The 21,338-nt window shown below is 49.0% G+C and overlaps 2 protein-coding genes across 3 annotated transcripts; both read left to right on the top strand.

Annotated features, from left to right (window-relative positions):
• Positions 1 to 1,566: 1,566 nt before the first annotated feature.
• On the top strand, positions 1,567 to 15,532 carry Dpf2 (double PHD fingers 2). 2 transcript variants are annotated; one of them, XM_046445264.2, is made up of 12 exons: positions 1,567 to 1,914; positions 5,708 to 5,868; positions 6,483 to 6,590; positions 6,893 to 7,056; positions 7,965 to 8,057; positions 8,154 to 8,232; positions 8,731 to 8,772; positions 9,790 to 9,927; positions 10,292 to 10,420; positions 10,570 to 10,682; positions 12,022 to 12,103; positions 14,266 to 15,532. In XM_046445264.2, the coding sequence occupies exons 1-12, from the start codon at positions 1,883 to 1,885 to the stop codon at positions 14,340 to 14,342; spliced, it is 1,218 nt and encodes a 405-aa protein (XP_046301220.1). In that variant the 5' UTR covers positions 1,567 to 1,882; the 3' UTR covers positions 14,343 to 15,532. The 2 variants fall into 2 exon arrangements, with proteins under 2 accessions (XP_046301220.1, XP_046301221.1); XM_046445265.2 differs by lacking the exon at positions 8,731 to 8,772 and having other exon boundaries at positions 1,576 to 1,914.
• Positions 15,533 to 17,377: 1,845 nt separating this feature from the next.
• On the top strand, positions 17,378 to 20,304 carry Tigd3 (tigger transposable element derived 3). The gene is made up of 2 exons (XM_046445263.2): positions 17,378 to 17,539; positions 18,428 to 20,304. The coding sequence occupies exon 2, from the start codon at positions 18,444 to 18,446 to the stop codon at positions 19,857 to 19,859; it is 1,416 nt and encodes a 471-aa protein (XP_046301219.1). The 5' UTR covers positions 17,378 to 17,539; positions 18,428 to 18,443; the 3' UTR covers positions 19,860 to 20,304.
• Positions 20,305 to 21,338: the final 1,034 nt, after the last annotated feature.

The raw sequence follows: 21,338 nt of genomic DNA, 5'->3' as shown, positions 1-21,338 counted from the left end.
CTCTGATATCCCTCATCTGCATAATCATTTTGTTCCCTGGGGTAAAAAAGTGCACCAATGTCATCTCTGGATTATTCTTCCCAACTCCTGACACCCATTCTGAAAGTTTTGATGCTGATACAGAGTCAGCATTGACAAATACCTCAGAATTCACTGAGTGTGGTGGCGCATGCCTGTAATCCCAGCAGTTCGGGAGGCTGAGGCAGGAGGATCAGCAAAAATGAGGTGCTAGGCAACTCAGTGAGACCCTCTCTTTAAACAAAATACAAAATAGGGGTGGCTCAGTGGCCAAGTGTCCCTTGAGTTCAATCCCGGTACCTCCCCCAGGAAAAAAAAAAAAACCCTCAGAACTCTACCTTCCAAAAATGATTTTAAAGTACAATGACAGTAAGATGCATCCTGATTCGGAAATACAACAATGTGGATGGGGTATGTGTGCATCTTGGAATTGGTAGAATATGGAACATTTGGGAAATGAAAAGGACCAAAGACCAAGTCCTGGAGATCCTGGCAGGTTGAACAGGGGAGAGAGGCTGAAGGAACTGCCAGCGCAGTAGGACAGGTAATAATGCTCAGCGATGTCATGTGGATTGACAGACCCATGAGGACAGTGAATTGATCTCCAAACCTGTTGAAACGGAGATTGTGATAACTTTGTAAGCGCTGTTTATTTAGATAGACAGGTGAGAACAAAATCCCTATTAAATTGGGTGAAAGAGAGACTTGAAAACAAGGCAACAGAGAGGGGAATATAAGCAGAAAATCTGCTTTGAAAGGGTGAAGAGAAATAAGGTGACAATCAAAAGCTGAATTGGACATAAAAAAGGGTTTTTGATTTTCTAAAAGGGGATATTAGCCATGTTTGCACTCAGATTTTCATGAATCAATAGTGAAGGAGAAATAAAAGGTACAGAAGAGAGAAACATAGTTAGTTGCATCAGGCAAATTCTTCAAAACCTCAGGGAACGGAATGAGCTTATATAGGAGTAGGAGGCAAGGGAGAGGAGGTAGGTATCAGTGAAGTTGGGTGAAGGAGCTTAGTAGCGGGAAAGTAAGGCATCTTTTGACAGCTCCCAAAGGTCAGACCAAAACCGCCTAGATCTGGGTGTTCACGTTCCTCTAAAATGGGCACATTTGCTTGCCTAGCAGGTGCGGGGGGCCCCCGGGTTTGATCCTCAACCCAAGAAGTTTATCTTTGCCAGGCGGTTGGCACACACCCAAAATCCAGCTTCTCAGGAGGCTGAGGCAGAAGAATCCTAAATTCAAGGACAGCCTGGGCAACTTAGTGAGACCCTGTCACCAAGTAAAAAGGACTGGGACTGTGGCTCAGCGGTAGAGCACTTGCCTAGCATGTGCGAGGTCCTGGGTTCAATCTCCAGTACCACTAAATAAATAAATAAAATAAAATAGGTACACGCTTGGGAGCACTGGTGGACTTTAGCTACTCACCAGTCCCTCCCCTGGGAGTGAGATCAACAACCTGGCTAAAGGTCAGCGAGGAAGGCGCTAGGGTTCCAAACAGTCCATCTCCGGGCCTCCCAACTTTCACTAACTCTTGCTTTCTCATTTTTGCCCTAGGTCAGACCCTCCCTCCTTTCTCCGGCTTCCCTAATTGGGAGAGGCGAGGCACCAGCTGTAGTTGCCTGGTGCGCGGCGGCCTCCAGTTGCGCCTGCGCACCGTGCACCCCATTCTCTACCCGACTTTTCCCTCCCAGCGCCGGCGGATAGAAACGAAGCTGGTCCTCCAGTGCTCGCTCTCGAGCGCGCTCACCCTCGGCTTGCGCCTGCGCAGAAGGACGGGGAAACCGTACCTCTTGCGGTCCTGGCGCTTGCGCGCTGCGGGCTCCGGGGCCTCCCGGCCTGAGGGAGAGGAGCAGGGAAGATGGCGGCTGTGGTGGAGAATGTAGTCAAGCTGTGAGTGGCCGTTTCTTTCTCTTCTGGGCCGGGAGGTCTTGTAAGGGTCCCCGGAAGGGCGGTACGGGAGACAAGATGGAGAGAGGGACATGCCCGGAAACGCCAAGCTGCGACTCCCAGTGGGGCGGGCCACAGGAGACTCCGGAGAAGACGTTGCGCTTCTTTGGAAACTTGTGGAGGCCCTGAGGGGGGCACTCGGGGCCCGGACCGACGGCCTCCTGCGGGGCTGGGTGGCGGGCGCTGCCCAGGAGTCGCGGCTTCCGAGGTGGCGCTTGGCTGCTAGCGACTCCCGGTCCCGGCCCCGGCCCGTCTCCCCTACGCCCGGGTCGGAGGAGCCCGGCGGCCCCCTCCCCACCGCGGCCCGCGGCGCCCGGAGCCGTCCGCCCGGCCTCCCCTGCGGGGTTGGAGACCGCTGGTTGCGTGACGTTTGGGCGGGGGAGCGGGCACCCAGGATTAGAAATGATTCTTGGGAGGAATTGTCCGAGGAGCACGTACCGAAGGGAAGGGACTGGGGGGAGTGGGCCTTTGCGCCGTCCAGAGCCGGCAACGGGACCGAAGCCGTCCGGGGCGACTTAATAATAGCCCTCGGGGCCTCGGGTGGGCATTCCCCGCACCGTAGACAGCGTCGTGCTGGTCAGTTTCGAGCAGAGTTAGTTACTGGTTGTTGGGAACACGGAGACTGGTTTTTTAGCTGCTTCCTGTAAATTAAAGGTGTTTGGGGACTTCGAGGTATTCCCAGCTGCTCTCTTCCTGGAGAAGAACCCAAATGCATTTTCAGATGGATTGGTTCATTAATGCCCGCTGGGCAAATGATGCAAGGGTAGGAAAATCCTAGAGTTGTCTAGATGTCCAGTCAGGGCTTTTGGTTTGAATGGATGATAAGGCGAGGTTTGGAATCCATACTCAGGGACTCACAGCTTCTTATCTGTCTTTGTTGTAAACTAAACCCCACTCTCCCAAGAGCCATTTTTTTAAGGTTAAGTTGCTTCTCCCCCACTGCCTGGAGCCTTTTTCTTCTAGAATGCTTTCCCACTTCCATTAAGCTAAGTGCCTTTTCCTCTTGTGGGTTTTTTTTTTTTTTTTTTTTTTTAACTTGCTTTTTGCTCTATCCTGCTCTTTCAACCACCCCTCCTCCCAGCACTATTATCTTTTTGATCTGCTCACTTCAGTTTCCCCAGCTCTCTTAAGGCTGACGTTTTCCTCAATTTAGAAATGATGCTGTGGATCTACCATTTTTATAGTTATCCATCCTTATTCAGATGTTCTTTGTTTCCCTGCCTTTCTCTTTGTTGACTTTCCCCATCCCATTGTAAGGGGAGGATTTCACACAGATTTCATGATTGCCAGAAAAGGATCAAAGCTTCTAGGTTTTGAGAGTTACATGTAATGAAGCTCCTCATGTTGAAAGACTTTCTTCAATAAAATGGGTTGCCAACCTTTTCATGGAGTGTTATAAGTTACTGGTTGCCCATTTAAATAGAGTGTGGCTTTTCATTTCTCTTAAAGAGCTGTAGAGATTGTGGGGGTCACCAGCCACTGACTCCTGAGTATGAATAATGAGAAAGCAGCTTTCTCTTCAGTTGTAGCTGCAGAGGACTGTGGGCCACAACTAATACCTTCTCCCACAGAACTTTTGCTTTAAGAAAGGGGCTTTTATTTCTCTTGTACCATTCTTGTCATGGAGAGAGATGCTTTTCTGAAACTTCTCTTGATTATAATGTGACTAGTTTTCTGAAAGTTAAGGGTTATGTGTTGAGGTCAGGGCTTGCTAGCTCATCTTTTCTGACTTTCATCTTGTCCTGAGAGAAAAATTTTTGTATTGCGAATTTTCTGTCCTTCCCAAATGAGATGTCAGAATTGAAAGTCTTTAAGGAGTCTTACTAGAGTAAGATACTAATGTAAAATAACCGATGGCTGACTAGTTTGGGAACTTTTCAAGTTAGGTAAAAAGATCTAGAAAATAGTGTTAGCCTGAAATTTCTTCTTATAGCAGCTCTGAGTTCATAAGAGCTCTCTCATTCTCTTATCAGACCCTCCCCCAACACATTTAAGTATTTCATTCCCAGCCCTCTAACCTAAATGATTGTTTATCCCCCCTTACTTAATAAGAGCTCTGACAGAAGAGCTCTCATCCATTCCCCCAAACCACTTCCAGCCTCCTTGCTCTGATTTTTGCAGTCTTCATCCCGCCTGGCCTTTCCTTCCATTTGACTTCCAGTGTCAGTATCAATTCCCATCAGCAGAAACAAAGGAGCTGCTGCACTCAGCCTTGTTTATCCAATTTCCCTGTGTGATGAGGACGTGGCTGCCTCCTAAAGGCGAGCAAATGTGAGCCTGTTTCCTTCTCCACTTTGCTCTCTAACACAAGATTCATGTCTACCTCAAATTACAGTCATTACAGCACTTCGAATCAAGCCAGGCTGTGTTTGGTGTTACTGACTGTGTGGGGTATTTTTTTCACTTGCTGGGAACAGGCTAAACTGTGCAGTGCTCTATTGCAGCCACACAATGACAACCCCCTCAAATATCAGAGCAGGATTTGTAGATGTAGCTTAAGTTACCGACAGAAGCCACGGAGCCTTACTCTTTCCAGCTTCTTAATTCTGGTTCTCTCCCTCAGAATCCTTATAATGTTAGAGCTCATCTAGTCTAATCTCCCCAATCCACAGAAGAGCAACAGAGATCCACATAAGTTGATGAAGTGTGCACATTCATGACTTGTAGCCAAGCCAGGTCTTTTTATTCCCAAGTTCAGCCTGATGTGTCCCAGACATCTTCATGGGTAATGAGGACACTATGGGAAAGAAATCACCTCTGCCCTCAACAAAGATTGATTGAATTTTGGACTGGGGGGTGTAGCTCAGTGGTAGAGCATGTGCCTACTGTGTGGGAGGCCCTAGAAGATTGATTAAATATAAAAATGAATTGTTGCAGTTAGTTTACTCTCTCAATACCAAAGTAGTTGTTAAGCCCTGAAGGACAAGAACAAGATTGATTCATTGTACGTACTTCTTAGAACCATATAATTCCTGGCAGTGTGCAATTTTCTAGCTTTTTAAGGCACTTAAGGATTTCCCCTTGCTTCAGCTCTCATGTTATGTCTTAGTGTACTTGTCAGTAGTGTGCTCAGTAAAAGCTTCCAGGAACTTCAGGTGTTGAGGGCCTGGAGGCCTGCAAGTTCTTATCTACTTCTTGGTTACACTAAAGGTAGCATCTTGTGACACCTCAACACTGTAACTTGCTTTTTCTTCCTAGTTATCTTCAAAATTGTTTAATATCAGTACATGAAGAGCTTCTTTTATATGGCTAAATAGTATTTCATGGGGAGCATTTTGATAAGTCCACTGGGCCTTGGTAAATTCACTTCCCCATTTGTAAGATGGGCTAGCATCTATTGCTAAAGTCATGAGGGTTAAGAGAACTAGCATCTTAGCTAGCACAGGGCTGGATGTATTGAGAAACATAAGAACATTTTATTTTTCCTCCTTTCTTTTTTCTTCAGTGCTGGGGCTTGAACCCAAGGCTTTGCACATGCTGGGCTAGTATTCCACCACTGAGCAACATCCACTAACCCCATTTCTACTTCTTGTTGGTTAAGATTTAAGTCTGATTAATTTGTAAAGTACCTTTCCTCATGATGACTTGGTGAAGGGGCTTGGTTCCCAAGAAGCAGAGATGGAGACAAATAGAACTGAAGAGGTAGTCTCCCATTCTCCTGAGCCTTCTAGAAAGGCATTTGCAGGGGAGAGGATGGCTTAGCATCCCATGCCCTTGCTTTTTGTCTTTTCTGCAGCCTTGGAGAGCAGTACTACAAAGATGCCATGGAGCAGTGCCACAATTACAACGCCCGCCTCTGTGCTGAGCGCAGCGTGCGCCTACCATTCTTGGACTCACAGACTGGAGTAGCCCAGAGCAACTGTTACATCTGGATGGAAAAGCGACACCGGGGTCCAGGTGAGAGTACAGACTCAGGAAGGGAACTCAGGAATGCAAGGAGGAAGAATTTCCCTTCTTTTAGGTGATGGGGTAGTTGAGGGTTCCCACACTGTTCCCTACCTGTGTATGAACATGGTCTTCCCATCATTAGAAACCAGGCAGGATGAAGCAGATGGGTTTGTACCAGCACCTTTGTTTTCTGCCCTGCCAAGGTTATTATTTGGGTTTTGGAGAATGATATATTAGCCCAAGGCCCCTAAACTCACTTTTTTTTTTTTTTTTTTTTTAAATACTGGGGATTGAACCCAAGGCCCTGAGCCACATCCCCAGCCCTTTTTTTTTTTTTTTTTTTTTTTTTGAGACAGTGTCTTGCTGAATTGCTTAGGGCCTTGCTAAGCTGAGGCTGGCCTCTAACTTATGATCTTTCTGCTTCAGGCTGCTAGGATTATAGGCATGGACCACCACACCTGGCTTACATCTATTTTTTTTCCCCCTTAATATTCTGCCAACCTTGCACTCCTGCTATCAGTATTTCTCCCTTGCTGTAAAAGTCAAGGGAGCCTACTCAACTGGAAAGTATTTAGTGTTTTCTAGGACTGGGTTAGGGCATAATTTTTGTCTTCCTTCTATAGGATTGGCCTCTGGACAGCTGTACTCCTACCCTGCCCGGCGCTGGCGGAAAAAGCGGCGAGCCCACCCACCTGAGGATCCCCGGCTTTCCTTCCCATCTATTAAACCAGGTAAGGGACACCTTGCCTGAACAGGGGCATGGCTTGCTGTATGGCAAGAGGCCTGCTAATTAGCTGTCACTACCAGGCCCTGTGCTAGGATATGCAGAGGTTAAAATGAACTTGAGTATGATTTCTTCCTTCAGAGAATTCAGTTTAGTAATAGAGACAGGTAAACATCTAAGTTGCAAGACAAATGAACTAGGGTGTCTTGATTCCTGGGCAGCCAGAGAATAGAAGACCATAGGTGTCCTTTTGTTGATCCTGGCACTATGTACCCTTCTGAACTTTATGTCATCCTGACCATGTTTCAGACACAGACCAGACCTTGAAGAAGGAGGGGCTCATCTCTCAGGATGGCAGCAGTTTAGAGGCACTATTGCGCACTGACCCTCTGGAGAAGCGAGGCGCTCCAGATCCTCGAGTTGATGATGACAGCCTGGGCGAGTTCCCTGTGACCAACAGTCGAGCACGGAAGGTATGAGATTAACCCTATTTCTAGGAGAGCTTTTATGAAGTCCAGCCTCCTTTTCATGGGAGGAAGGAGGCATCTAGTTAGCAGAACTAAAGTAGATCAGTGGTAGAGTGCTTGTCCAGCAAACATGAGGCCCTGGATTCAATCCCCAGCACTATAAAAACAAAGCAGAAGCTGAGGCAGCCCCTTCAGTTCTATTCTTATACCGAATGGATTCTCTGTTGCCATCTTGTCTTTCCTACTCCTTTCTATTTAAGTATGGATTTCCACTCATTCATCCTCTTTTACACAAAAGTTTCTGTCACAAAGTTTTTTGGCATCTGGGGTTAGATAGGTGAAGCAGACCTGGTCTCTGCCAACTGGGAAGTTAACCCTAAGTTTAGCAATAAGAAGACCTAAAGATAATGCCAGGTACCATGCTGAGTGCTTCTCCACGTCCTTTCCCTTTAACCCTGTACAGCTTTATGAGGTAGGTCTTGTAATCCCCATTTCGTGGATAGGGATGCTGAGGCAAACGTGTTTTAAATTTTCCCACAAAGTCACACGAGTAAGCAACAAAGTTCTCATTTAAACTAGGTTGTGAGTGCCAGAAAGGAACTACCAACAATGTTCCCCCATGGTAGCCAATCAGAGACAGGCATGGCAGGGAAGCTTTGTGGAGCATGACATTTAATTTGTCCAGAGATGGTGGGGAAAGGCATTCTGGGTAAGAGAACAATATGAAGTGGCACAGAGGAAGGAAAGCATTGAAGGGACCAAGAGTGTAATTGTAGGGAGAGGAACAAGGCTGGTATGAGTGGGGCCAGGTCACAGGGGAGGTCTTGGGCAAGGCCATGAGTGGCCAGTCCTTTGGTGAGGGAGCTTTAAAATGTGTGCTGTTTCTGCTCACTCTAATCTTCCTGTGCTCTCAGCGGATCCTAGAACCAGATGACTTCCTGGATGACCTTGATGATGAGGACTATGAAGAAGATACTCCCAAGCGTCGGGGCAAGGGGAAGTCCAAGGTGAAAGGCCAGTGTAGGGCCTGCAGCTTGGGACAGTGTGGCCCCAGGAGGTCCAGGTTTTATTTAGTAAGGCCATCATTTTTCTTTTCTTGGCAGGGTAAGGGTGTGGGCAGTGCCCGGAAGAAGCTAGATGCTTCCATCCTGGAGGACCGGGACAAGCCCTATGCCTGTGACAGTGAGTGCCTCATGAGTGGGTGGGTAGTCCCTGGACCCAGCTCCTGCTCTGGATGTCAGAGGGGGAGGGTTATGTTCTTGCCTTGAGTGGTAAAACAAGCCTGGGCTTTCATCCTGCCTGCTGACTGGTTCCCCCAAAAACCCCAGGGAGGCCTGGGCCTCTGTTCTATGATGGGTGGGACCTGCATGCTCTGGGAGAGATTTCTGCTGTCCCCTGGGATGGGGGAGTGGGGAGGACTCCAGCAGACAGGATTGGCCTCTCAGTGGGAGGCATCCAGATCTGCTGGCCCATCAGGCCAGGGTGCAGGGGGCTGGCCCTGAGGTCTTCAGTGTCTGTTCTCTTTCCTTTTGCTTTGGCTCGCCCCACTTCATGCCTCCACCCTGGAGCACCATCGCTGCTGGGGTTCTCTCTCGCTTGCTCCGCTTTCCTGCTGCTGCTGCCGCCCCGTCTCAAGTGTGTCAAGGCCTCCTCCTCATGACTTTTCTTTCTGTCTTTCAGATAGTTTCAAACAAAAGCATACCTCGAAAGCGCCCCAGAGAGGTAGCTCTCTCAACTTTTCAGACTTTTGGTTTTCCTATCCCTTTTTCCCTCCTCCCTTGTTTCTCCTGCCTTTCTCATCTCCTGTGATGCTAGTTTTGAAATGTCTGGAGTGGCATGGGGGCAGAAACCGTGGAACCGCAGTTGTGCTCCACTTCTCAGAATACTGGAAACTGCCTTTACCGCTGCTTGTGACCCTCAAACTTATTCCTGGGGCCCAAGGGCCTAATGCATGGAGTAGCTTCAGAAGCATTTAAAGAACCCATTACAGAGAGATCCGTCTGTTCCCCCTTTCCCAACAGGTGCTCGGTGGTCAGCTAATGTTCCCACCATCCCTGCACCTCCTACTCCCATCCTCTTCATTCCTTCCGGCTGGCCCCTTAACCTTCTGGTGTCACTGCTCAAGATTATAAGTTGCCTTGTGGGGATCTGCTTTCGTTGTTGGAAGGGATGGACAGACAGGGCACTGATTGGGAGTTTGTTTCAGTGTGTTTGGGGACCAGCTACCTCAGCCGGTTTAGTTGGTAGGTTGTCCCCAAAATACCCACTCCCAGTCCTTTGTCCATTCAACAGGTGTGGACTCGATGGTACATGTGGGGTAGCGTGAACCTCCCACATTTACTGAGGAGTGAGAGTTTGAAGTCTCTTCCTTGCCTTTCCCCTTCTTGTCATAAAACAAGACCATAGATACTTTCTTCCCTTTCCTAACTTGAAGCTTCCCAGATTGTTACTATTCCCAGGGCAAGTAGTGATGCAACAAGGGCTGAGCCCCTGCAAAAAAGCCAACATGGAAGAGTAATAGTGACCATGCGGTTGGTTTTTAGTGAGGGAGAAGAGTGCCAGAAGTTGCAGAGCTTCAGGGACTGCTGTTCCTGACTAAAGGTGGGGGTGGGGGTTACTGTCAAGGTTTGTCCCAGAACAGAGCTGCTGGCTCAGGGGTGGTTGCCGTATGTTTCAGGGGTAGGGATGTGGCACTCTTGTATCCTAATACCTTTCCCTACAATCTTCTTCTCAACTTAGTTTGTGGAAAACGTTACAAGAATCGACCTGGCCTCAGTTACCACTATGCCCACTCTCACCTGGCTGAGGAGGAGGGTGAAGACAAGGAAGACTCCCAACCACCCACCCCTGTTTCCCAGCGATCTGAGGAGCAGAAATGTAAGCTGAAGTGTCAGAGGAGGTGGGCAAGCGGGGAGGGGAAGACTGCTTATGATTGCTCTTCCTTGCGGGGATGCTGAGCAGCTCAGGAACCCTCATAAGCATCATCAGAATTCTCTCAGCCCCACGTGGTGGTGCACGCCTGTAATCCCAGCAGCTCAGGAGGCTGAGGTGGGAGGATTGTGAGTTCAAAGCCAGGCTCAGCAAAAGCAAGGCACTAAGCGACTCAGTGAGACCCTGCCTCTAAATAAAATACAAAATAGGGCTGGGGATGTGGCTCGGTTGTCGAGTGCCCCTGAGTTCAATCCCCAATACCCAGAAAAAAAATAATTCTGTCTATTTCTTTCTTTCTCTCTCTGTCTAGCCAAGAAAGGTCCCGATGGATTGGCCTTGCCCAACAACTACTGTGACTTCTGCCTAGGGGACTCAAAGATCAATAAGAAGACAGGACAACCTGAGGAGCTGGTGTCCTGTTCTGACTGTGGCCGCTCAGGTACCTCTACCACCAAGGAGAGGGCTGCCACAGCACCCATTCCCTGTGGGGCTCTTGGCCTGCTGACTTCCAGCACTATCATAGTCAAGCAGCTCATCTCGCTTCTCCCCACATTTCCGGCCACCTATTTCACTCACCTCCCCCTACAGGGCATCCATCTTGCCTCCAGTTCACTCCCGTGATGATGGCTGCTGTGAAGACCTACCGCTGGCAGTGCATCGAGTGCAAGTGCTGCAACCTCTGCGGCACCTCCGAGAATGACGTGCGTGTCCCACCTGCCCCAGGGTGGCTCTTCCCAGGCCTCTGCTGCTCTCCCCACAGTTCCCTACAAAGCGAGCTTTCGTTTCAAAGGAGCAAGATCCCTCCCACAGCCCCTCCCCAGCAACCCCATGGAACTTGGATTTGTCAGCAAATTCAAGTTTCTTGAGCTCCAGCTTTAGGTCAGACACTGTTCTAGGCTCCAAGGATACTAAACAAGACAGACAAGATCCCTGCTTTCATGGAATTTGTGTTTTTGTGGGAACAGCAATAAGCAAGGAAATGAGAGCTTTTTATGATGTGCCTTGAAGAAAATGAAACCAGTGATGTGGTGGCGAGTAACTGGATACTGATTTAGATTTATAGTCAGAGATGACTTTTCTGAGGGGGTGAGGTTGGTGTTGAAATTTGGATGATACCAAGGAGCCAGTCCAAGAAGGTTTGGAGGTAGATCATTTTCTTTCTTTTTCTTTTCTTTTTTTTTTTTTTTTTTTTTGTGTGTGTGTGTTTTTGGTACTAAGGGTTGAACCCAGGGGCAACTTACCATTGTGCTACATCCCCAGCCCTTTTTGACTTTGAGACAAGGTCTTACTAAGTTGCTGAGGCTGGTCTCGAACTTGTGATCCTCCTGAATTGCTAGGATTACCCGTGTGCATCAGTGTACCCGGCAGGAGTTAGAGCATTTTCAAGGAAGCAGCAGCCAATATGAGGCCTTCAGTCTGACAGATTGGGTATATTCAGAATCCTGATGTGGCTGACTGGAACCTTCCTATGCAAGGGAAAACACGGGAGAAGATAGATCAGAGAAGTAGGCACTGCCAGACCTTGGGACCTCAGAACTTTGGGCTCTTTTGAGGGTGGTGGGGATGTCCTGGAGGTTGAACCCAGAGCCCCTCATACATGCTGAGCATGTGCTCCACTACTGAGTACCCAGGGTCCTGGGCCTCATGTTCTAATCCAAATACAGTATAATGATGTTAAAGGCTTTTAATTGGAAATGACGTGTTCTGTTTTATGTTTTAAAAAGATAACATCAGGTACTTTGTGGAGAATAGATTTTATGGGAAGGGTGGAGGCCATTTGATCAGTTAGAAACTCTGATAGGATCCAGGTGAGGGATGACTGATTTGACCTGGGAGGTGATAGACAATGTTGTTTTCTACTCAGAGATTCCCACATCTGTTCTTTCTTACATGCCACTTCTCCCTGTCAGAAGTAGCAGCAGTGTTCTCAGAAGCCCTCTTCCTGTCCCTGCCTCTGTTCTCCCTCGACTCACCCCTCCCCACCTTACTAAGGCACATAAATCATTGAATCCCCTTCCTCTTCCTTCTTGTCTTCTGTAGGACCAGCTGCTCTTCTGTGATGACTGTGACCGTGGGTACCACATGTACTGTCTCACCCCATCTATGTCTGAGCCTCCTGAAGGTAGGCAGTAAGATCTTTTATTCAGAAAAATCATTTTATTAGTAACTTAAAAAATCACCTGTACAGTAAATACTGAGTTCTGTTTCTTTATGTTATTAGTTATTTATTCTTCGAAGTTAAGAAGTAAGGTACTTTGCCGTAACTGAGTTCAGGATGTTTTCCTAGCATTTCAGCCTGAATGGTTTAATGTTTGAACATTATCATCAGTTACATTTACAAACAGCAACCCATGAGAAAACAGCTGAGCAGAAAATAGTCACCCAGAAGGGGAGCTTGGTCTTCCAGCTAGTCCAGAAACTGAGTTGGTAGCTTGTCTAATGTGAAGCTTTTCTTTCATCTCTCTGAACTTGACAGATTTGAGTGTTTGCTTCCCCCCCCCCACAGTAGTTTATTTTAATAATGCTCCAAGTTTAATGTTTAATAATGTTGAGGCCCCAGCCCCATAGCAAATATTAATAACAAGATCTGAGACAGTTTTTTTCTTTTTTTCTTGCAAGAGACAATAATCTCCTGTTTTTATATGAACTTAGTCTTGGGTCTTAATGTTTGAATCATCAGAGTTTACCCCCTTTTCACAGAAAGCTGGGTTTTTTTTGTTTGGGGTTTATTTATGTGTGTGTGTGTGTGTGTGTGTGTGTGTGTGTGTAGGGGATTGAACCCAGGGCCTTGCATGTGCTAGGCAAATGCTCTACCATTGAGCTACATCCTAGCTCTTTTTTATTTTGAGACAGGGTCTTGCTAAGTTGCGCGGGCTCTTTGAAATTGTGATTCTCCTGCTTCAGCCTCCCAAGTAGCTGGGATTACAGGTGTGTGTCACCACACCTGGCAGAAACTATCCTTTTTTTTTCTTTTTTAAATATTTATCTTTTAGTTGTAGTTGGACACAGTACCTTTATTTTATTCATATATTTTTAAGTGGTGCTGAGGATCGAACCCAGGTGCGAGGCAAGCGCTCTACCGCTAAGCTACAACCCCAGCCCTGAAAGCTATCTTTTTTTTTTTTTAATATTTATTTTTTAGTTTTTGGCGGGCACGACATCTTTTGTTTGTATGTGGTGCTGAGGATCGAACCTGGGCCGCACGCATTGCCAGGCGAACGCGCTACCACTTGAGCCACATCCCCAGCCCACTGAAAGCTATCTTAATGTGGAAATAGAACTGGTTTCTCTGAAGCCTTTTTATTTATTTATTTACTTATTTTTTGGTACTGGGAATTGAACCCAGGGCCTTGTGCATGCAAGGAAAGCACTCTACCAACTGAGCTACATCCCTAGCCCTATTTAATTAATTAATTAATTTATTTATTTTTGAGACAGGGTCTTACTAAGTTGCTGAGGGCCTCAGCCTCCTGAGTTGCTGGGATTACAGACATGTACAGTTCTGCCCAACTCTGAAGCCTCTTTTCATGACCTTTGTTCTACTTTTGGGGCCATGAAAACCATGTCTGATTATTCTGATAATAATACAGCTAAAGCTGGGGCACTCTATCTATCTACCTATCTATCTATCTATTTATTTATTTATTTTGGTGCCAGGGATTGAACTCAGGGGCACTTGACCACTGAGCCACATCCCCAGCCCCATTGTATTTTATTTAGAGACAGGGTCTCACTGAGTTGCTTAGTGCCTTGCTTTTTTCCTAAGGCTGGCTTTGAGGTTTGACCCTCCTGCCTCCGCCTCCCTAGCTGCTGGGATTATAGGACTGCGCCACCTTGCTTGGCAAGCTGGGGCACTTTGAAAACTTGTCTTTACCAAGGCTCTCCTGCTATTCCCAGGGCATCTGATTTATCAGGGCCAAGAGGACCTGGGCATCTGTATTTGATCCTATAGCTGATTGTTACTTTCATCTTCATGAAACATGTTTTTCATGGTATTGAAGACCAAGAGGTTCATCATGAAACTGCTGCTGCAGAATTACTCTTATCCCACCTAGAGATGAGGAGTAAAGAGTGGAAGGACAGGGCTGGGATTTTGGCTCAGTGGTAGAGCGCTTGCGTAGCTTGTGTAAGACACTGTGTTTGATCCTCAGCACCACATAAAAATAAATAAAGATATTGTGTCCCATCTACCACTAAAAAAAAGAATTAAAAAAAAAAAAAGTGGAAGGACAGTAGATACGGGTTTTATGGGGCCCACCTTGACTTCATTATGCTTCTCTGCAGGAAGTTGGAGCTGCCATCTGTGTCTGGACCTATTGAAGGAGAAAGCTTCCATCTACCAGAACCAGAATTCCTCCTGATGTGCCACCCCCAGCTCCCCCACATATCTAAGGCTGTTTCTCTCCTCCACCTTGTTTTTTCATACCTTTCCTTTCCTCCTCTCTTTCACAAGTCCAGAACCTTGGGGTGGTCATGCCAACCTGCCTTTGGCAACAACAAGCAGAGGTGGCAGCTCTGGCCCCAGGCCCTCAGGGAGAAAGGAGCAGCACACTGCCCCAAGGTATACCCGTGGGCCCAGCTTCTCTCTGCTCTCCATGAAGTGCATTCACTCTGCTTGCCTTGGGCACAGGCCTTGGTGATCACAGGGTTCAAACCGTATCCTCCGAGAAAGAGTGGGAGAGCAGCTCACTTCTCTTGGCGCAGCTTCTGCTCTGGTCTCCAGAGTTTCCTCCCCAGAGATGAGCCAGGCCGGGCCTGCTTGATGGGAGCAGCTGGGAGTCAGCAAGCTGAAGCTATGCACCAGGAATCTTCCATGCCCTTTGTGCTGCTTAGCTTTGCCTCCTCTCTTCAGGGTGGCCCTGCTACAAGGGGTCTTTTGCCTGAGCCAGGATGCTCTTGGTCACCTTCCTGGCTTTGCCCTATCCTGCCCCACCCCATCCAGGGGAGTAGCAGCTTCACCTGTCCTTCCTGTGCTTGCCTGGCTCACTTACCAGTGGTCTCTGGAGACCCAAGCATTCCCCACCCTCAGAACCTCCTGTCTTCTGCCTCCCTCCTTGTTCCCTTTGCTTTTGTGGGGAGAAGGGACACATCAGGGGGCCAGGCCAGCAGTTTGGGGGCCACAAGGAGACGTTGGATAATGTGCCTGTTTTTTAACTCGACAAAAAAGCCTACCTCCAAAATCCCCTTTTTGTTCTTCCTGGACCTGGGCATTCAGCTTCCTGCCCTTTACTGAATTGGGAGCTTCTGCCTCCTGCCTGTGTATCCTGGCTCCTAGGTCACAGGAATGCATAGATGTCCCCTTCTTCCCTTGCACGCTCGCTAGCAGCTGGTAAGGTCTTCATGCCCTGATTTCTTGGTTTTCTGCTTAGTGGCGCTGACGCTGACATTAAGTAGAAGGGGGATGGTCCATGCCAGGACACCCTGGAATGACCTTCCTTTGCTTGTGGGCAGGCCCTAACCCACTGTCGCTTTGGAGTTGTGTCTCTTCTCCCCTCCCCTTCTTTAGTTCCTGTATTCTAAACATTAGTAAAAATAAACATTTTTACACAGAGCCCTCTGCTGGATGGTTTATCTCCTAACTCTCCTAGTTAAGAAGGCCATGTTATCTAAAACTTTATTCCTTCAGACAGTGTATTTTGTTTGTTTGTTTTTTATCGTTTTATAGCTTTTTTTGCCCCAAATCCAAATTTTTGAACATGTGAGCCGATAAAAAATTAGTTATTTTGTAGTTTTGTTATGTAAATTCAAGTTTATAACAACTTCTTATAAAAAACAATGAAGCTGTTTTCGTCAATACAAAATTTGGGTTGAAATAACTAGCATCCTGTTTATTTCTGTGCTTTGGTTGGTTGAGAATATTCTGCTAGACTTGGGTAGAAGTGGTGACAAGTTTATAATAGTTTACCTTGAAATCTCAAAGATACTTAAAATGGATCCAGAAGTTTGATTATTATATAAATTTAAGTGACAGTAACATAGGACACAAGTAACATCACCATGGGGCACATGAAAGCATTTGCATAAATAATGAGGGCAACCTCCTTCAGAGGGGACTCAGTCTTGGTCTCAGCCCTGTCTCATAATGTTGCTTCCCTACAGTATTCCTGGGGCAAGAACTGTCCACAATGCAGCTCTGCAGTCTTTCCCAGGATACATTTATATGCACAAAATTAATCCCTTGCGACAAAGTAAACATTTTGATGCTGTGTAGAGGATCTTGTTATGTCTCACTTGAGTGTGTGTTGAAGTTTTAAATTTTGTTTTTGTGGTGCTGGGGATCAAATGCAGACCCATGCAAATGGTAGGCAGGCAGACACTCTAACCACCGAGCTACACCTTAGCCCTTAAATACTTACTTTAGAGAAAGATTCATTTATTTATAGGTCCTCTGAAGTCTCCTTTGGTTTGGTTTTGCTTCTGGGTCATCCTGAAAGTCGCCTTTTGGAAGACTGAAGTCTGGACTGTTCTGTTACAGTAAATAGGGTGTTCTGAACTGGGATGTGAGGAGCTGAGCACATACATCCTTGAGTACTTAGACTAAAGAGGCCAGGAGTAGAGGTAGGGAGTGGGGCCACTGTCCTTGGCGGTTGAGTAGCAAGGGCTGGAAAAGAAAGGTGATAATGAGAACACTGAAACTGGCATGAGGGAATGTGAGAAGGGTTTGCAGGACTTGGAGCGGTGGATAGCAGCTGGTAGAATGCAGTGGTACGGAAGCCTATACGCTAGGCAGGCCGGGAAGGGGGGAAGCTGGGGCTGCAAGTTAAAATACCCAATTTTGTTCGGTTCTGAAAGTTAGCAAGGAAAGGAATATTAGATCTTGAGTGTAGGAACTTGGATTTTGTCAAGAGGTACCAAAACATAAAAACGAGTTCTTACGCCTTGAATCAGAACTGGTTCCAGGCAAATAATGTTCGGTAGCCGGATTGTTAGACGTGAGTCCCGCGCTGTCCATGGTAACTAGCTTTTGTGTGGCTTAAAGCTAGCATCCATTTTCTCCTTTCATCATTCTCTCAAAACAGCTCCGTGAGGGCCATTCGCTCCGTCTAGTAGAGGAAGGAGCCCAGGCTGTTTCAGGTCACGGCCAGGAAGGTCTACGGACGCGCGACTGCCTGAAGGCTCACCTGGCTCTTGGGCTGGTCCCGCCCCTGGTAGCTCCAGGGGAATCCCGCCGGGTGCTGGCTCCGCCCCCCCGCGCCTTTACTCTGGGAGCCCCGCCTTCAGAGGTCCCGATGAACCGCCACTTCTGCGGCCTCCAATGAGACGTGGTTAGGGGCGGGAAGGGGCCCCGCTGGGGGCCAATCTGATCGGTCAGGGGCGGGGCTACGGCGGGTGGGAGCCGAGGAGCCGTACCGCGGTCTTCCCAGCCGGGAGAGAGCCCGGCGCGGGCGGCGCGCGCGGAACCTGGCTGTGCGCGCGCCCGCCGCCCGCGCAGCCCCTCAGCCCGCTCCGCCCTCGGGGTCGTGGTGCCAGTCCTTCACCTGCTGTGCACTAGCTCCCCGGACAGGGGCTGGGGAGCCGGGTAGGGGCAGAGGCGCGAGCCACGGGACTAGCGCCTGAGGTGGGTGCGGAGTGGGAGGCCCGGCGGGCGGGCGGGCGGGTCGCGCCTGGATCTGCGCCTGGGTCGATCTGGCCGACGGACTGTGGGTCGAGGTGGGGAGAGGCCGGCCAGGGCGCAGAGCCGGCTTCCGGCCTGCCTGAATCTCGGGAGCAGGTTCTCGCTCCCTGGTACCCCTCCCAGGCCACCACACTCCCCGCGGTGGACCCCCGCCCCTCTCGCTGCCTGCAACCTCCTCACCCCTATCACCCTTTGTCGCCTGTGCACCTGCACGCTCCCTTGCCCTCCCACTTCCCTTCTAGGCTGGACCCTCTCCCAGCCTTACCCCTCTCCTTGCCCTCCCACACAGCCCCAAATTAGACTTGCCCCAATTTGTTCCCTAGACCCATCTTTTCCCCCCTTTGTCGTCTATACACCTGTCTGTCTCAGCTGTGTCCATTCACCCCACCACCCTGTCCCCTAACATCATCTGAGTCCAGCCCAGGCCATTGTCCTCATCTCCCTCCCATGGTATACACACACACACACACAGCCCTGATTGTCCCCTACACCTGCCCCAGCCTCAGGCCCTCTCCAATCCTCACTCCTTTGTTGTCTCAGAAGCTGTCCCTGGACTCTATTCATCCTTCTCCCCCAATGATGCCAAACTCCAGCCCAGATTCTCCTCTCCCTCTGACCAGAGATGCCCCCTCCCAGCTCTGTTCTGGCATTCCCTGGGGTGGTGTCCAGCCCACTCCTCAATCAGCCAGTTCATTTCCTTTCCTCTTTCAGCTGGTCCAGTCTCCCCTGGTCTCCCATACTCCAGCCCATTCCCCTATCCTCTCTTCCTTTCTGCACTCTTCTCCCATTCTTCTTGTCGCACCCACTATACCTTATCTTCTGTCTCCACAGGTGCCCTGGAGGAACCATGGAATTGAGTAGCAAAAAGAAACTCCATGCCCTGTCCCTGGCTGAGAAGATCCAGGTGCTGGAACTCCTGGATGAGTCTAAGATGTCCCAGTCTGAGGTAGCTCGGCGCTTCCAGGTGTCCCAGCCACAGATCTCACGCATCTGCAAGAATAAAGAGAAGCTGCTGGCAGACTGGTGCAGCGGTACAGCTAACAGGGAGCGCAAGCGCAAACGGGAGTCCAAGTACAGTGGGATTGACGAGGCCCTGCTCTGCTGGTACCACATTGCCCAGGCCAAGGCCTGGGACGTGACAGGACCCATGCTGCTCCACAAAGCCAAGGAACTGGCAGATATCATGGGGCAGGATTTCGTGCCCAGCATTGGCTGGCTGGTCCGCTGGAAACGCCGAAACAATGTAGGCTTTGGGGCTCGCCATGTCCTTGCCCCTCCATTCCCCCCTGAACCACCTCCCCCAGGGCTCACATCTCAGGCCCAGCCTCCTCTTTCCCTTAAAGACTTCTCCCCAGAGGATGTTTTTGGTTGTGCCAAAGTGCCCTTGCTGTATCGGGCAGTGCCTGGCAGAGCAGTTGCTTGTGATCAGGTACAGGTACTGCTATGTGCCAACAGCAGAGGCACAGAGAAACGACGGGTATTGGTTGGCGGGCTCCGGTCAGCTCCAAGGTGTTTCTTTGGGGTCAGCAGTGAAGCACTGCCTGCCTCCTATTACCCTGACCCAGGCATCCCCTGGTCAGAATGGTTAGCACAGTTTGACCAGGACATGGGGCAGCAGGGCCGACAGGTAGCCTTGCTGCTGGCTGCCCAAGTGATGGAGGAGCTGGAGGGCCTGCCTGGGTTCCACCACGTGAGGCTCTTGCCTCTGTCTGCCTCCAGCACCACACCTTCCCTGCCTGGCTCTGTAGTCTGGGCCTTTAAGGCCCACTACCGACACCGACTGCTGGGCAAACTGACTGCTGTCCAGAGCGAGAGGGATGGCACCTCACTGGCTGAGGCTGGGGCTGGCATCACAGTGCTGGATGCTCTGCACATGGTGGCTGCTGCCTGGGCCAAGGTGCCTCCTCAACTCATTTTAAGCAGCTTCATTCAGGAAGGGCTGGCCCCAGGTAAAACACCCCCATCCTCAGACAAAGATTCTGAGATGCCACCAGTCCCCAGTGGGCTGAGCCAGGAGGAGTTTTCCCGCTTTGTGGACCTGGAAGGTGAGGAGCCAGGGCCTGGAGTTTGCAAAGAGGAGATGGGCACTGACAACGAGGAGGGGAGCAGGATGGACAGCTTTGAGCCCTTGCCCACCAAAGCTGACGCCCTGCGGGCCCTGGGCACCTTAAGGAGGTGGTTTGAGTGCAATGGCACCTCCCCAGAGCTTTTTGAAAAATTCTATGACTGCGAGGCAGAGGTGGAACGGCTCTGCTGCCTGTGAGGGTACTCGGCTGCCACCAGAGCCCTCCTGCTCTGTTTCCCATGGAAACGCCTCTCCAGAAGGCAGATCGGCCCTTTCCTGTGGAAATACAGTGTGTGGAAGAGAGGACTTGCGACTTCAGGTCTAAGTTCAGAGCCAAAGTGCCCAGGCCCTGAGAAGAGGTTCTAAAGGTGGGGCCTGGAGGTTGGGAGTCTGGGCTATATAGTTTCCAAACTCTGTGAGAAGGTTCTAGAGCCTGGGGAAGGAATTTGGAGGAGCTGGGGCTTGGCAAGGTAGGACTTGGGCTTTAAAGACAGTAGCTGTATTCCTTGAACACCATGTTAAAAACAGTTCTGCTTCTGGAATAAAGTTTTTAACTAGAAAAAAGGCCAGGGTGTGATTTTTATCAGAGGAGGGTAAAATCTTTCAATTCAAATTTTATTTTAATTTTTTTAAATTTTTTAATTGTAGATGGACACAATACCTTCATTTTATTTATTTTTTAAATTTTTATGTGGTGCCAGGGACTGAACCCAGTGCCTCATGCACGCTAGGCAAGCACCCCACTACTGAGCCACAATACCAGCCCTCAATTCAAATTTTAAAAACCAACTGCTGACAGTTGCCCCAGTGAAGCTGTGGGTGGGGACTAGTTGGATTCCTCCTTCCGGAGGTCCAGCAGCCAGGATTCCCAGGTGTGGACAGTCCTTATGGCCCACCCTGCTAAGAAGTAAAGCTTGAGGACAGACAGATCTGGAGGATTGTCCCAGACATTCTATAGCTCTGATCATTTTGATCTGATTGCATATGTCTGGAGTGGAGGTGGGAGGTTAGGCCAGGGGTGCAAAAAGGAGACAGAACTTAAAATAATAAATATTGATTGATTTTTTTTATCCATTTATTCATTATACAACATTCTTCAGCAAGGCCTTCTGTGTGACAAGATTGCAGAGTTGTGTCACAAAAGCTTGTGCAAAGTGCTGTGGAGACTCCTTCCTGGTGGAGGTGAGCTTTGAGCTGCAGCTGGAGGGGCAGACAGAGGAGTGGGAAGGATGTGCCAGATTAAGGGACAGCAGGCACAGAGGCTGATTGTGAGTGAGGGAACTCGTCAGAATGTGGAATGCATGGGAAGGCAGGGGGTTCTGAGAGCCCCCAGGTAAACTGGGGTTCTAGTAGCAAAGCAGCTAGCAACTCTGTCCTAAAGGGAAATGTAGGGGCTGGATGTGAGTGTTTGCTGTATGGCTTCATGGGACACTTCACCTGGCAGACTGCCTAATGCCTAGTTTCCAACCCATGACCAGGTGTCACTTACACGGGAAATTGTTTATACTGGCAGAAGCTCTATGGCTTCTGTCTGACCAGTGTTCATTCATGCCTGCCTGGTTATAGCTCTGGTGCTGCAAGCTAGATCTTGTGGTCTCCACAGTGTCCTGGGGAAAAATCTGCCTGGAGCCACCCTGGTTCATGAGATGAAAGGTACAAATTCAATATACCACCACA

The sequence above is a fragment of the Marmota monax genome, unplaced genomic scaffold (assembly GCF_021218885.2).
Source record: "Marmota monax isolate L192 unplaced genomic scaffold, Marmota_monax_Labrador192_F-V1.1 WCK01_AAM20220418_F8-fsc00038, whole genome shotgun sequence".
Lineage (NCBI taxonomy): Eukaryota > Metazoa > Chordata > Mammalia > Rodentia > Sciuridae > Marmota > Marmota monax.
The sequence above is the reverse complement of the archived record's forward strand: the minus strand, read 5'-3'. Positions and strand labels throughout refer to the sequence as shown.